General features: G+C 51.0%; 1 protein-coding gene across 9 annotated transcripts in view; it reads left to right on the top strand.

Moving 5' to 3' along the window:
• The window catches only part of MPP2 (membrane palmitoylated protein 2), a 46,859-nt gene extending 35,871 nt beyond the window's left edge, over positions 1-10,988 (top strand). For 5 of the 9 annotated variants that reach the window (XM_029572863.1, XM_029572862.1, XM_029572867.1 and 2 more), the window contains 11 exons: positions 21-139; positions 1,342-1,494; positions 1,926-2,075; positions 2,470-2,697; positions 3,478-3,609; positions 3,876-3,981; positions 4,323-4,391; positions 6,174-6,335; positions 6,558-6,760; positions 6,882-7,010; positions 10,686-10,988. In XM_029572863.1, the coding sequence (XP_029428723.1) occupies positions 21-139; positions 1,342-1,494; positions 1,926-2,075; positions 2,470-2,697; positions 3,478-3,609; positions 3,876-3,981; positions 4,323-4,391; positions 6,174-6,335; positions 6,558-6,760; positions 6,882-7,010; positions 10,686-10,862 (1,628 nt within the window). In that variant the 3' untranslated portion in view covers positions 10,863-10,988. The remainder of the gene's footprint in view (positions 1-20; positions 140-1,341; positions 1,495-1,925; positions 2,076-2,469; positions 2,698-3,477; positions 3,610-3,875; positions 3,982-4,322; positions 4,392-6,173; positions 6,336-6,557; positions 6,761-6,881; positions 7,011-10,685) is intronic. The other 4 variants (XM_029572864.1, XM_029572869.1, XM_029572861.1 and 1 more) reach the window with 1 other exon arrangement.
• The last annotated feature ends 5,481 nt before the right edge of the window (positions 10,989-16,469 follow it).

The raw sequence follows: 16,469 nt of genomic DNA, 5'->3' as shown, positions 1-16,469 counted from the left end.
CTCTTTCTCTCTCCTTACAGCCATGCAGCAGGTCCTGGATAACCTCCACGACCTCCCGAACTCAACAGGTGCAGCTGACCTGGACCTCATCTTCCTCAGAGGGATCATGGAGAGCCCTATAGTAAGATCACTGGCTAAGGTACCATTTAAGGGGGGAGGGGGGAAAACTGGGAGCGGGTCTTATGTCGGCATGATGTGCCTCTTCAGAAGGCCCCTTCTGCCCCTTCCTCCTCCTCTTCTGGGGCTCTGGTGCAGATGACAGCGTATTAACGGCCAGGGGTGACTGCTTTTGGACCCAGGGGCACTGTTCTGCTTCTGGGTCATGGGTCTTTTGTGTGACTCACCTACTAAACGTGTCCTTCATCTGCATGCATCTGTGTATAGCCGTGGGTCCTGTTTGCACGCGTGTCTCTTGTGTTCGGGCACGTGTGTCTTTGCATGTTGTGTCTCTGTATGCTTGCCTGGGTGTTTTCATGCGGCGCACACTCATGGGCTCACACGCTAGCCCCGTTGCATGTGAATGTCTGACGATGTGCATCGGTGTGTGTGATGCGTGCTCACTGTTGCGAGTGTTTGCTGTGTTTGTGGAGTGGTTTTCCGCTTTAAGGCTAATTAATGGCTTTCTCCTCCCCCTGCTTTGCCTTCCATTTCTCTTGGTGTTTTTGTTTTTTTTAGCCTGTTCTGTTTTTAGCTGAGGACTATCATCTGCCATTGCTATAGCTCCCAGCCTTGAAAAGCCAGGGTTGAACACTGCCTCCCTCCCCTCTCCGAAAGAGATGGCTAACTAGCGCCAGGGATACGCTTGTCCGCTCATGGCCCTCTTGGTGACTTTTGCTTTCCTGAGGCCAAATTAATAAAGGGGTCCCCCCCTCCCCCCCACACACACACACACACTCACAAACATTTTTAATGTCCACGGGCCTCCCGGTGCTAGAGCCATATCCATAATTTCTGGAAGGAAAGCAAATTGGTCAGGAGCAGAGAGGGCCGGACTCTTGCTGATCATTCAGCACCAGTTTTTGGCAGAAATAGAGGAAATCAAACTCCGCTAATGGGAGGGAGGGAAGGAGGGGGAGCCTCGATTATGGGGTTCTGGAGGCTGCTCTGTTCCTTCCTCGTTGCCTCTGAGGTTTTGGTCTACTGCTTCCCCACTGCCTTGTTAGCCTTTCTCACTCTTTTCTGGAAGATGCAGCCAATGTCCCCTCGAACCCTCCTTGTGGGCTGGGGGGAGGGAAGGGGGAGGAGGCGGGGATTTCTAGCGATCAGGCCACCGGTTGCATGGTTATACACACACGTGTAACGTGTTCCTCATGTGTGTGCATCCTCCTTCCTTCCCCCGAGGCTCACGAGCGGCTGGAGGAGACAAAGCTGGAAGCCGTCAGGGACAACAACTTGGAGCTGGTGCAGGAGATCCTGAAGGACATTTCCCAGATCATGGAGTACAGCAGCACGGCCGCGGAGCTTGCTCGCATTCTGCAGGAGCCGCACTTCCGGGTAACGGGAGGCAAGCGGGAGGGGAAGACACCACACAGACACCTCCTTCCCCAAATCACCGTGCATCCGGCTGGGAAAGGGTGGAGGGCGAGAAGAGGCCGCCGAGGAGAAGAGAGGCAGACTGGGGGAGAAGAGGGAGAAAACGCAGGTCGTGCGGGATAATCCCAAATCAGCAGGCACCAGACTGGGAGGCAGTGGTGGGGAGGAAGTGAAAGAGGAAGGAAATGGAGGAGCTGTGGAGAAGAGGGAGGAAGAGATAGAAAAGGAGGTGAAGGGAGAGAGAGGGGGGGGGAAATGAGAAACACAGGCAGGGGGAGAGGGGGGGTTTGGGGCTTTTTTTTTCTCTTTTTGCCGCAGGGCTTTTACTAAAATCCATTTTAATCCTCTCCATCTGTATTTTTCCTTGCTTCCGTCCTTTCTACTCTTTTCAGTCCCTCCTGGAAACGCACGATTCTGTGGCCTCCAAGAGCTACGAGACGCCACCCCCCAGCCCCCTCCTGGACCCTACGTTCAACAACCAGCCTGTGCCGCCAGACGCGGTGCGCATGGTGGGAATTCGGAAAACTGCTGGGGAACATCTGGTAAGGAAGACGATAGGGGTCCCAAATGTTACTAGCAGCAAACTTCACATTGAGTACTTTGTGTGTCTGGGAAAAAAAGAGACTGGAGTGGGCGGAGCACTGGGCAGATAGGATATGATGTCAAAGGAGTGACTTAGGCTGGCGATGATGGTATCAGAAGGTATGTTGACCAGTGGTGATGTCAGAGGAAGGAATGTGATTGGTGATGATGTCAGGAGAAGGCATGTTGGCCGATGGTGATGTCAGAGGAAGGAATGTTGGCTGTTGAGGTTAGCAGAAGGCTTGTGGACCAATGACGATGTTGGAGGAAAGGGCATTGTCTGGTGGGGTTAGAGGGTCTGAGGTGGGAGCAGCCCTGTTCCTGTCTCTTAAGTGCACTTTTCTCTGTCCACAGGGTGTGACTTTCCGGGTGGAGAGCGGGGAGCTGGTGATTGCCCGGATCTTGCATGGCGGGATGATCGATCAGCAGGGTCTGCTTCATGTGGGTGACGTTATCAAGGAGGTGAATGGGAAGGAAGTGGGCAACGACCCCAAGGTGCTTCAGGAGATGCTGAAGAATGCCAGCGGCAGCGTGGTCCTGAAGATTCTGCCCAGTTACCAGGAGCCTCACCCACTGCGCCAGGTAGGAGCCTGACCAAACCATGGGGGGGGGGAACCTTTGGGCCGGGCCTGCTTTTTTTTTTTCTTTTATGGTATTTTGTTGGTATTTTGTAGTCGTTGCTTCCTGCTGTGAAATTGGTGCAGCGGGGCCCATCGGGAAGGGGGGGTGTGGGCTCCTGCCTGCCAGTTTGCGCCCCTCTGCTTTCTGTCTGGTTCACGAAGAGCCTATTAAAAAAATAAATAAATAAAGTGGCTGTAAAAGCAGTGATTTCTGGTAGGGGTTTTTGTTTGCCATTCGGAGTGCCAATTAAGTCCCTTTGTGTGTGCCCTTTCCTATTGTCGTCAGAAGCTTTTAATCTTGCCAGTCTAGGCAGGCTTCAGATTCCAGGCAAAGCCAAGAGATGAAAAGGAAAAATCTAGGTTAGCCTGCACACTCTGCTCGCGAGGCTGGAAGAATGCAATAACGAAGCAGCATCAGATCTGCCAAGCAGTGGGAGTGAGCCCAGGATTAAAGGATTCTGCAGAGCTGTAATAATACAGCCTGGCACTGTATCCCAGTTACCAGGAACTACATTTAAGGATGGATGGGGACAAAATTAGGTCACGCAAAAAAAAAAATAGAAAAAACCTGTAAGCCAGCTTTGTTTGCCCAGTTTTGAAAAAGCGCATCTGTTATGCCAGACTTTAGTTTTGTAGACTGGAAAATATTCCACAGAAATAAAAAAAACACAAAAAACGTGCAAGGCCACAAAAAGCCGGAATTTTAGACTCCCACAGTCTCTAACTCTGTCTCTCTCTAAAGGTCTTCGTGAAGTGCCACTTTGACTATGAACCCACCAGTGATAATCTGATCCCTTGTAAAGAGGCGGGCCTGAAGTTCACCGCAGGAGATCTGCTCCAGATCGTCAACCAGGACGACCCAAACTGGTGGCAGGTAAGAGCAGTGCCTTTGGGGCTCCGGGAGAGGAATTCTGGCCTGCTCCCCCCCCCCCCCCCCAGCTGCTGCTGCTGCTCCTATCCGTCTCCTCACGCTGCTTCTGTGCTTGAAGAAGCCTTCACTGAAAACCTTTCTCTAGGAGGAGCAGTTCTGCAGGAGACGGGGGCCAGCTGCCTCGAGGACGGTGAGGCCGGCCGGCCCGCTCCTGGCCATGGCTGCTCACGGTTTCTCCCCTCTCTTTCATTTGCCCATCGCTGTTTCAGGCCTGTCACGTGGAAGGAGGCAGCGCAGGCCTCATCCCAAGCCAGCTGCTGGAAGAAAAGAGAAAAGCCTTCGTCAAGCGAGACCTGGACATGATGCCAACTTCTGGTAAGAGTGGAAATCCTACTTCCGTCCCCCCCCGCCCCAGAACTCTTGAGTGAAAGGACACGGAATCTGTAGTCAAGCAGAAATGGAAGGAAGGAGAGAAATCCTGCCCCATCCCTTCCCTTCCTGATGTGTTGATGTAGGATTGCGCTCTTCTCGAGATTCTCCAAATTGTGCAGGTGCAGGTTAGGCCCGCTCTGGGCTGCTCCTTGATATGCTGATGTAGGGTCCTATCTGCGGGCTGTTGCTCGCTACGTTGATATAAGGTAGCGCTCTCCCCCCCCCCCCCCCCCCCCCACTGCCTGTTGCTGTGATCCTGAGGCCAGGGTGCTTGTTGTTGGCAGGGGCATTGTGTGGAAGTCTCAGTGGGAAGAAGAAGAAGAGGATGATGTATCTGACAACAAAGAACGCTGGTGAGTCTGAACGTCGAGGCCTACCTGCACGAGACACAGCTAAGGGGACGCCCGCACAGCTCTACGCGCGGTGACGTCCAAGCACCGATATATCCACATTACTTCCAGGAGCAGTAATGAGAACTCGGTTGAAGAAGGCATGGGAGAAGCTCCAAGGATGCCTAGTGGGAGAGGAGCCATGATAAAGACAGTGAGCAGATTGGAGGGGCCCCTGAGGTCTTTTTCTGCCATCTGTTCTGGGTTCAGACCGGCATTCTTCCCAGGGGCTCTGACCCGGGGGCTAATCTCACTGGGGTCTACCCCGGGGGTTACCCGAGGGGCCTGTCACCTCCAGGCCGGCCTTGGGGCTTACCCAATATAAACACACACAATTACTGGGATTATACCCGGGGGCTTGAACCCAGGAGCTTACTCCCTGCGCAAGTAGCCACACACAAACTGGTTCCAGGTACTTAGGAAAGAAAGTTTATTTGAGCAATAAGAGGATAGAACAAATAGAATCAGATCATACAGAAGAATTAGTTGCAGGTAATAACAATTGCTGCATATATATAAAGCGTGCATGTTTTCAAAGGATCAGCCTGTGCTATCACGTCCGGAAGCACAACCTCTCTCTCTCTCTAGCTGTTATTTCTCCTTTTACACTAAATGTTTGGGAAAAGCAGCAATGTTCCCTCCCTCTGAGTTCTTATCAACTTCAGGCACAGCTGTGTGGCCTTCACTCTCTCAGACATTAGGATCAGTTAATTGCTTTCATTCTCGCCATAGGACTACTGACTCTACAGTTCTTTAGATTCTTGCCCGATCGAAAACATTTCACAGTGCAAAACAGTAAATGTGAGTTCCCTCAGAGGTTGGCCTGTGGCCTTCAAACTAGTCTGTGTGTGGGTGAGAACTCTGAATCCACACAGGCTAACCTCTAAATATATCCTCAGCCAGCGTAGTCAGAAATAATTCCATTTACACCATCTATTTCAGTTTCTCTATGATCTTGATGATGATGTGCACCTGAGAGCAGTGACATTTTTTCAGGTTCACTGTGTAGGTGTGGTAAAACATAGCCCTAAGGTTGGCATCTCCCCTGGCGAGATCCACCACTTCAAAAGACCGGTATCCCCCCCCCCCCCCCCCCCCCCCCCCCCCCCCGGGCAACTTCCCCAGCGAGATCTGACACTTCACGACACAAAGCAGTATCCTGCAGGCTTCCCTTACTGACAGGATCTGCTACTTAAGAAAACACCAAGCCACACGCGCTCACGCTCTGAGTTAGCACACAAGTGGTACTTGGATAAGCAATGTTTATCATTACTGCTAAGCTGCATTCCAGAAAGCAAGGCAGAATACACAGATATAGCAAAGGTAATAGCTGCAATGCTAATAATTTAGTACAGACACTTTTCTTATGATCAGGGCAGTTGAGTTGCTTCTGTCGGTGAGGATTCGTTCTCCATGTCTGTCCCTCTGCTATCTTCCTCCCCTGCATCTGTTAGTTATACCCTTTTTGTCTGTGCATCAGAAGGCATATTTTGAGAAATGCATACAAATTTCCCGAAACATACTGGCTTTCTCTTCCAATTCTTACTCCCTCACCACCCATCTGCACATCTGGTGTCTACTCCTTCCTTTCTCACAGTTGTTGTACGGTCATGTGATGTGCGCCAGGGTGAGGGCCTAGCTTCTGAATACCTCTTTAGCCAAGTTAGGCAGACTTAGGTTAAGTGATTCTGCTACAAATGGATGTGTGTGTGTGTTTTCTCTCTCTCTCTCTCTCTCTTTCCTCAGAATTTGATCGCCACGAGCTTCTCATTTATGAGGAGATGGCTCGCATGCCTCCCTTCCGGAGAAAAACTCTCATTCTCATTGGTGCACAAGGCGTGGGCCGACGAAGCTTGAAGAACAAACTCATCATGTCGGATCCATCCCGTTACGGAACAACAGTCCCGTGTGAGTAACGGTCTTTTTCCCAACCTCCCGTCTAAGAAATGGCTCCTTTCCTGACCTCCTCTGCGAGCAAGGATCCTCATTGATCAGACACGTTCAAACATGATTGATTGCTTCTAGGCTACAACAGTGATCGATATTTAGTTCCACCAGTCCCCTCCCAGGGCTTTGTTTCTATGCCTACGTTGATTCCTTCCTTCAATTTTGGGGCTTCTCTGCCCTCAGACACCTCACGGAAGGCCAAAGAAGATGAGAAGGATGGGCAGTCCTACTCCTTTGTGACCCGTGTGCAGATGGAGGTGGACATCAAAGCCGGTCGCTATCTGGAGCATGGAGAGTATGAGGGGAACCTGTACGGCACCAAGATTGATTCGATCCATGAGGTGGTAGAGGCTGGCAAAATGTGTATCCTGGATGTCAATCCTCAGGTAATGAAATGCATCGTAGCGTTGCTCATGGCAGATGAGCCCTGCTCGTCCCCAAGTGGGGGTGGGGAGGGCCAGCTCTTGGGCACCTCCCTTAGGGCGCTCTCTGCTCTTGCTTCTGCAGGCAGTGAAGGTGCTGAGGACGGCCGAATTTGTCCCTTACGTGGTGTTCATTGAGGCCCCTGACTTCGACACCCTCCGGTCAATGAACAGAGCGGCAATTGACATGGGAGTGGTCACAAAGCAGCTGTCGGTGAGTGGGGGAGAGGTTGTGCAACGGGGCAGATCTGAACATTCCTTTCTGCCCCAAATCCAGGATGCTCTGGGACTGTGCAGTGCTAAAGGTTTATGTGCATTTCTATGTATGTCATGTACAGTACTGTGCATGAGTGGGCCTTTCTGTAAAAGGCATAAGTCCATGTGTGCTCATGTCCTAAGGATTCTAGTGAAGGACCTGTGGCAATAGAAGGTGATGCCTTTTTGTTGGACTAACTTGCAGGCCGATACAGTACAGTGCGCTCCGGAGCGCACCGTTACCCTGCTCTTGGACGTGCGTTTTCCCTTACCCCTTATTCAGTAAGGGGCGGAAAACGCACGTCCAACCCGCGGCACCTAATAGCGCCCTCAACATGCAAATGCATGGCCCTATTAGGTATGCCTGCGCGATACAGTAAGTAAAATGTGCAGCCAAGCCACACATTTTACTCTAAGAAATTAGCGCCGGCACCGGGAAAGTGCACAGAAAAGCAGTAAAAACTGCTTTTCTGTGCACCCTCCGACTTAATATCATGGCGATATTGCGTTGGAGGTCCCGAAGGGTATAAAAAGTAAAAAAAAATTTAAATTGGGCCCGCGGCTGTCGGGCCGAAAACCGGACGCTCAATTTTGCCGGCATCCGGTTTCCGAGCCCGTTGGCTGTCAGCGGGCTCGAGAACCGACGCCAGCAAAATTGAGCGTCGGCTGTCAAACCCGCTGACAGCCGCCGCTCCGGGTCAAAAGGAGGCGCTCACCGGCCACTCGCCGGTGTGCGCGCCAGGAGAGCGGGCGTTCGTCCGCTCTCCCACGTTTTTACTGAATCGGCCCGTTAATGCGTCCCTTGACTAGCTTTTGGGTGCTTAGGCTCCCTGTCCTAGGTCAAAAGGGAATGTGCAGGTCGATGTAAAACAAGTGAATGGTAGCTTGCACTACAAAGGCGGTGTGAATGGGAGTGGAGTTGTTTTGATGTGTTAGTCATAAGCAGGTGACAGAGACATGGAGTCATGCTTGGTAGTGAGTTAAAAATACCTAGATCTCTATTAGCATCTTTATGAAAGGAGATTTTCATAGGTAAAAAAATGCTTTGCCCCCCCATACATTGAGAGGTCAGTATTAAAAGCAATTTAGATGGATCATTCACAAGTTATCCATCTAACTCCATTTAAATGTTTACTTTTTAATATTGACTTCTGGCTGTCTAAAGGTTGCCTACGCTGGGTATGCATAGAAATCTGCACGTAGTTTTGGTTGGAAAAAGTATCCACGGAAAAAGCCGGCACAGATCTCTGCAGGTGCTTTTTCCTGGGGCAGATTTCAAACTAAAACTCCACGCGGCCCTTTCTCCCCCCCCCCCCCCCCCTTTGAAAGCTGGATGCAAAGACCACGGGCAGAAAGCAGCCCGTGCACCGGTGTAGGGCGCGAAGTGCGTGCTGTGACTCCAGCGCAGGGATTGTAAAACGAAATCCCTGCAGGCGCTCGGCTGTCTCCGTCCACTCCCCAACCCTCTCTGCAGCGCAGGTTACCCGCAGGGTCGGGGGAAGCATTTTTCAGTCCCGGATTTTTACCCTTTTGAAAGCTGCCCTGGAAGCGTATTGATCATTTTAATTTTAAATGTCTTACGTTCCTGGTGTGTTTTGAATTTCTCCTTTTGGTATCCCAATCGTAAGGTCCCTCAGAAGATCCTGCCGGGCACTTGTGACCTGGATTGGCCATTGTCGGAGACAGGATGCTGTGATCTGCTTCAGCACGGCACTTCTTGTGCTCCTCCCCCACAGTTGAGGTGTCGCCTTCCCATTCTCTGAGATGCCAGCGTCTGTTTATCCTTTTCTTTAACTTTTGACCCCTTTCCCCATTGCAGCCTCCCTCTTCCCGTGTTCCTGTACCGAGGAGCAGCATGGCTGGGGTCCCCTTGTGGTGAATGTCTTTGCCATGTAACTCTGGCGCTCTGATGATTTTCTCAGTTGTTACCGCTCTGGCTTGCATGTTACTGAAGGGGGAGGTACGCTGCGGTTTTTCTTTTTTTTGTACTGCGGTAGGTTTGCCCTGGGTATTTTCAGGGAAGATGCAGTCTCTCTGGAGATGATTTTAGGGCTGTAACCTGTTCTGTTTGAAGGATTCAGTCAGGCTTTTGAGGTGTCTGTCCCGGGCTTTTGTGCCAGGGCGTAGACGGAAGTTGTCCCATTGGCTTGGCTGCGTATAATGGACCTTTTCGTATGCGATGAGTGGAAGGGGTAACTGTGCAGCAGCTTTTGTGCATTCCAATGTTTGCAGGTGACTACTGTCGATTGAGAAGTTACCTTTTCCGAGGAGCAGTGCATTGTGAATCTGATTGAAGGATGGAATGCATTAAGAGAGTTTTGTAAAATTGTTTTGACAGTCTCGTCTCCCTCAGTCTGAATCATAAAAATGTTATCAGCATACCGGTGTGTGTAAGACACCGAATACCTCTCAATACGTAGTGTGTGGGGTACACCTTCAGAGTGGATTTATCAACATACCCGTAACATTTGAAAGGTCTAGTCTGGCATCCATTTAGAAATGTCTCAGTTCTGCCATGAAGAGAGGGGCACTCTGTGGTACCATTCTGGTGCCCATGCTCAGGGCTGGTGTGAGGATATTAGGCACCCTAGGGAGCCATCTGTCTTGCACGCTCTCAGCCCCACCCCCGATCACGCCCTCTGAGATTTACGCACTGGCAGCAGATCTTGTGCTCTTGAGCTGCCGACGGGATGGGTCCTGCTGGTGGGCCCCACGCCGCGTCCTCCCACAGTTTTGTTGTGCCCACCCCCGCACAAGGTGAGGAGCTCTAGGCGACCACCTACTTTGTGTAATTGGAGGACCAGCCCTGCCCATAGTAGTGACCATGATCTGTAGATGACATTATTAAAGCTGAAGTGGTTGTGTGTCAGGAAGAACCTGATTGATATTTTATTAATTTCTGGTGTGCCTTGGCAGTCCAGGATGGATGATTTTAGAAATTTGTCACATGCGGTTGTGCCGTCTCCATGGGGAGTGTTGCTGGATATGTTGACGGGGAAATGCTGATCTGGCTGTAATTAAAAAAAAAAAAAAGAAGATTTTGTTTGATGTTGTTTAATGGATTGTGCGTTTATATTAAATGTGATTACAGAGGTAACATTGAACACTGGAATATAAATAAACAAATAAGTGATCTTGCTGTATAGCGATTCTGCATGCATTGTGGCCAGGAGAGTGGCGGGCAGATGCTGCTCGATTGTTCAGAGAGTCTTGGGTGAAACGGTTTGCGTTGTGCCCCAGGGGTCTTCGCATCCCTTTGTATATCCAGATGTTTCCTCTGTACCAGAGACGCTTGGCCTGCCAGGGTTTCCAGGTTGGTGGATCGGGGGTAGGTCCTTCCCTGAGTTCTCCAGAAGGCTGGGTTGGTATCAGGTTTTGCAGCTGAGGCTGTGCTCGCTTTGGAAATGCGTTGAGGATGTTTAAGTGAATTTCTGTGAAGGCTCCATGTTCACTTATTTATTTTTCCCCTCTCTTGTCCTCCCTTATCCACCATCTCTTTCTTCTCCATCCCTTCTCTTTTCCCCTCTCGTTCTCCTCTTCTTCTCCCTTCCCTTGCCCTCTTTCTCCTTCTCTCTGTCTCTCTCCTCCTCATCCTTCCCTCTGCCTCTCGCCTTCCCTGTCTTTATTTGCTAAGGATTTGGACCTGAGGCGGACAGTGGATGAAAGTGGCCGTATCCAGCGGGCCTACGGCCATTACTTTGACCTGAACATCCTCAACGATGACCTGGACCAAACGTTCCTGCGACTGCAGGAGGCGCTGGAGAAGCTGCGCTCCGAACCCCAGTGGGTCCCGGTCAGCTGGGTGTACTAGAGGCAAGAGAAAACGGAAGGGGGACCCTTGCATCCATCCAGTGTACATCACTGTCTGCCACTCACACCCGAAGCCAAGGAATCCAGGATCTCCTTTACTGCCATTCATGTTCAAAGAAGGAGAAAATAAAATCTCGGGGGGGGGGGGGGGGGGGTGGGTAAAATGGAGTATGATCTTCATCTTCCATTTCTTTTATAAATAGGGGATTTGAAAAGTATAAAAAACCTTTAAGAGATCATTCCGTCCTTATCCTTCTTACTCATGAAATACTCGCTCATTGGAAGACCATTCCCCCTTTTTTTCCAACTTGTATAACTGTTTTTTTTTCAAGAGGGTCCCCCTCCATGATGCCAGGATTAGCTCGTTCTTGGTCTGAATAAAATTCCTCACACGGATTCCTCCCCGCGTCTTTCAAACCTTGGCAGCCATGACGGTGGTTGCGTGCCCCCTTCTGTCAGCATTGCCACTGCCTTGGGCTGATCTGCAGGGCTTAGGAAGGGAAAGGAGGAGGGGGCTCAGCAGCTGGAGCTCAGTGCCCTGGGGAAGGGGGTGGAAGGGGTTGGCCTTTGCAGCAGTCATGGGTCTTGGTGCATTGTACCCAGTAACCACAAGCGGTGGGTGGTGGGTGGAAGGGGTCATCTGTGACACTCAGACCTGACAGGACACTTGGGTGCAACAAGGTCATTCCTGTCCTCAAGACCAATCTTCAACATTCCAGTATGAATATCTCCAAGGGGTTCTTTCATCACCCCCTGGTTTTGTATCGTTCCTGCCCTCTTTACCTTGGTAGAAGCAGCCCTTCCTCCTGTTACTATGGAAACGGATCTCCCTCTCCTCTTCCGCTGTCGTCCGAATCCATTCCTCAGTGAGAGTGGAATGTGTTTCCTTCTTTTGTATAAATCTTCCCTGGGTATTTCTTCACTGACCCTCCCCACAAAGGGTGTTTGATTGTATTTTAACTTTGTAAGATAGTATTGTGTAATATTTATTCATAAAAGAATTTCTGTACCTCCTTTCAAAATGACATTCTATATTTAAAACCGACCAGATTCATGTTTAGGTGAGAGGATGCTTAGACTGGATTAAAAATAACAGCAATAGTTAATAAAGATCCTCATGGTGGTAAATCGAAGGTGGCTAATAGCAGTGCTTAAGCTGGATAGGAGAGAGTGGACTGCCGTTGCTGGAGGGTGGAGGCCTGCTTATAGTATAGGGGGAGGGGGGTGGGACTCCAGCATTGCGAGTTTTTAAGCTGTCTTTATCTCAGAGCGTTAGCTGATCGCATGTGGACGGACGTCCGTGCACGATGCAAGCCCTCCCGAGGTGACACTACCAGCGGAAAGGTGGCTTTGACGGTGCCCGGTGACCTCCCAAAGTATGCTGGGATTAGCCCGGCGAAACGGAAGGAAGCAACCACCCGGGCCCTGACCTGCGAGATCGTTTACCTATTTGGGCCACTGCTGGCTGGAACGACGTCTTTGGGTCACGATGCCCGAGAATGACTGGAAAGTGTTCCCCCTCGTCCCATTGTGAAGAGATACGCATGGGTTACATACAGACACCGTGCACTTAATCCAGTTCTCAGATCACCCACACCAAGGTCTTTTTAGGTTGGAGGTGCTTAGCAGCGCCCACAAGTTGATCCGTTTCCCATGCAGTATTCCCGACGATCTCCAGCAGAGCCTGGAAGTCCCTGGGAGGGTTTGGGTTCTGCCAGGAAGGATTTTTTTTTTATTTTTTTTTTAAATCTTTATGTCTCATGCTTAGTCACAAGCCCAGAACCGCTCACCATTGCGATTTACTTCTGGACTGTGCATCTTGGTGGTGATTGCTGGGCAAGGCAGAATCGGGCAGCGTGTGCGTGTGTGTGTGTGGGGAGGGGTAGGTCCCAGATGCACAGCCAAGCAGTATTAATCGGCCCTTGAGACCTCTCTACTTGGGATGCGGTGTGGCTCAGGGAAGATTTGGCATGAGGTTCCAAGGACTGCTGCGCAGCGACCCGATCCGCCTACTGAAAAAGGGACGCAGCGGCTTCCGAAACTGACCGGCACATCTGAGGAGGGCTATAAACCAGGATCGTTGCTGTTTGGGGGGAGGGCACCAGCTGGAAAGCTCATAGCTTGAGAAATAAAATCTCATATCGAGGGATAAGTCATGGACGATTTGGATAGAGTGGAGGTCACAGAGAATCGGGATTGGGCTATGGTTACACCGGGCTGTAATCTATTCAGGATAGGGAGGAGAAGTGGTGCTATGTATAAATAATAATGGGAAAGCAAGAGAACTGCAGGGCGTATGAAGTAAGGGGGAGGCACCTTGGGTTAATCGGGAAAGAGAGAATGGAAAAATCCATTTGTATTGGTTTGATCAGGCAGACCTGTATTGCAGGCAGAAGAAATGGATAGAGGTTCAATTAAAGAGATTCACAAACCACAAAATACAAGCTAGCAGGGTATATTCAGTGGTACAGCCACTCCGCTGAATATACCCGGACATCTTAAAGTTAGCCAGGTATGTATAACTGTCTAAATTTAGGACAGTCCCATGGCCCGGCAGCCACAGAAGGTAAATCCGAATATCGGAATTAGCCAGTTAACTTACGCAGCTAATTCCACTCCTCCCCAGAACACCTGCCCGCCCCAGAATGCCCTCGTCTTATCCAGCTAAATTCAAACTAATTACCCAGCTAGAATTTAGCCGGATAAGCCATGTAGACAGATAATTATTAATATGGCTTTTGAATATGGACCTCGGTGTGCTTGTTGTGTTGTGACTGAGTGTGTGCATGGATCTGGTGCTTACAAATGGGGAAAGTGTCTCTAATGTCCAGGTAAGTGGCTGCCTGAACTCCAGTGATCCTCAGACGCTATGGTTTAATATAAGAGTCCAAGCAGAAGAGGGGTCGCTAGAAAGTCAGTGTCCTGGACAACAGGAACATTAAGGCCTAGATTCATGAAAAAGCTATAAATATAGCAAATACAGCGCCCACGATAAAAGGGGTGGTTGGAGTAATTTGCAGTCTCCCGCACAGGTAAATAATGCACGGCGCGTTGCGCATCGTGTGTTGCGTCACTGCGTGCCGCACCATTTTACACGGATAGTGTAAATTAGGGTATGGTGCGTGATTTTTTTCAGTTTATATATCCCGGCTTCCTGCAGCTGCCTCTTTGAGGGGTGTCAGGCGTGGGCGAGGGAGGAGAGGAGAGTTGGTGAGTGGTTTAGTGGGAGTAGGAGCTTTGTTTGATTCGATTACCTGAGTGCGTTGTCTGGTCTTCTGTTGCCATCTGTTTCCCTTTACCTTGGTCTTTTGTCTTCTTTCTTGGTCAAAGTTTTTGTTTGTCCAGTTTGTCTGTCTTTTGGTGTGGAGGAGTGGCAGAGTGAGGTGGAGTGGTGTGAGTGAAGGAGTAAGGAGTGGTGGTGGAGGAGTGATGAGTGGTGTTGGAGGAGGAGCGGTATGAGGAGGAGTGTGGAGGTTTGTGGTGAGGAGGTTGGAGCAGGAGAGGAGAGGCATGAGGAGGGGGAGGAGAGAAGGTGGGAAGACAAGGGCAGGAGTGCTAGGAGTAGGAGTAGGGACAGGAGTAGAGATAGGCAGGAAGGAAGGGCTAGGAGGAGGTGGGAGGAGGAAGGGGATAGGCAGGCAAGGACGGAGGGAGGAGGATGGCAGGCTAGGGATAGAGAGAGAGGGCAGAGGGGGAAGGGAGTTGGCAGGGGCAGAGAGGGGAGTGGGAGGGAGAGTGAGGAATGAAAGGACACCTCTCTGGAAATGGCACCCCCTTCTGGCAGCCAGGCAGCAGGATACCCTCGTCTCAGGGCTTTCAAGTTCAGTGTCCAGGATAATGAGATGGTCCTTGCAGGGGTCCTGGAGCATTATATGCCGCAGCCAAGGCCTCAAAGGCATCCAATATAGCCCTGGGCATCTCCAGGCACAGTGGAGTACAACGAAGCAGGGAACAGGTGGCCCACAGGCACCAGGACATCAAGGCACAGTTAAAAGCCAAGGTGGTGAGCAGAAATAAATATATACGACGGACCGGAGGAGGAGCCCCTTGTCCCATCATCCTCACCCCTATGGAGGAGCACCTCGTGCAAAGGCTGGGACCAGATGTCTTCGAGGGCGTGGCTGAGCGGCTGGAGCCGCAGCCGGTAAGTTCACGGGTGTACACATCATTTAGCATAAGATGCTCACAATGCTTAAGAAGCAAAGTGCACCTCTGATCCCAAATGAAAAAAGGATACTTTCCTAGCGTGTAGCAGATGGACTCAGGACCAATGGGTATAGTGTACTCCTGATAGCAGATGGGAGACGGAGTCAGATTTCAATGCTACATCAGCCTACATATACCCGGGCTGCATGCTTAGCTCTTCAGTATTTCTCCGTCTCCTAAAGCAGATAGGGAAACATCCACACACTAACATAGTGTTAGCAATTTTAAAACAAAGAAGAAAGAAAATTTACCTTAAGAAGACAAGCCCCACTCTCCTGCGGTGATACCTATGGGTCCCTCCCCTAGTCGAGAATTCCTGAGGGGATTTCCGAGACCCCTCAGAGGTGAGGCTCGGTCCAGTAGCCGGCTCCCGGCGTGGACTTAGCCCCTAGGGTGGCTTGGAGGCAGCTGGGGTTGAATCGAGCACGGCGGTGAAGGTAATTCCCTCTCCCCCCGCAGCCAGAGACCGCCCGGCATGAGACCAGGAAATGCCAAGACCAGGTAAGGTAGAAAACTTTTTCTAAGTCTCCGGTCTCCGAGGCTCGAATTGCCACACAGATCGTCCCTTCCAGAGTCTGTAAAATCAAGTTGAGCAGCCCCATCCGGGCTAGACCCCGATCCGCTGCGAGGGTCCACACACATGGAGACCCTCCGGGGGGGGGGGGGGGGTCACCATCTTGCCCGCATGGTTGTCGGTGCCATTTCCCCCCCTTGATCGCCATATTGTCTGCACAACTGAGCCATGCACACAGCAGCGAGCCGGGCGCACAACTGACTTGTGCGCACAGCGGCGTGCGCACCTAGGCCGTGCGCACAGTGACGCGCACAACAGTGCTGGGCGCATAGCGGCCCGCATAAATGTCCCGAGCACATAAATAGGTCCGTGCGCACATCTCGCCCAGGCGCACAAAGTGGTAGCCTGCGCACGCACCCCGCACGCACCCGGAACGCACAACTAAGCCTCCCGGTGCGCGCACCTATGCGCACAGACGAGTTTGAGCCACTCCACACGCAGAATCTCCTGCAGCAAAGATAGATTTAAGTCATCAATCATAGCATTGTCACTTACAGATCTGGCTTGCTAACCACAGCCTGTACCTTTCCCTGAACCTTAAAGGCCGATTTGCCTAGCCTAAGTGCATGTCATATTGTTCAGGGCCTGTATATGTGCAGGATAGCAGTAGCCAAAAGTAGCTCTCCTCTTCCGGACTACTAAATCGCATCTGGGTATTCCAACAATTGTGTGCCAGGCTCTCACAACAGAGCTAAGGCTACTGGTGTGTAGCAGTCTGCAAACCTTGAAGCAACACATAGGAGCTGCCATACCTGTGTTAGCTGAAAAAACAGTCTCTCTTGGTGTGATTGCGAATGTCCCTGCCAGCTCTGCAGTATGTCCTCCATA

The sequence above is a fragment of the Rhinatrema bivittatum genome, chromosome 12 (genome assembly GCF_901001135.1).
Source record: "Rhinatrema bivittatum chromosome 12, aRhiBiv1.1, whole genome shotgun sequence".
NCBI lineage: Eukaryota > Metazoa > Chordata > Amphibia > Gymnophiona > Rhinatrematidae > Rhinatrema > Rhinatrema bivittatum.
Note: the sequence above shows the minus strand (reverse complement) of the source record. Positions and strands in the feature narration are given on the sequence as shown.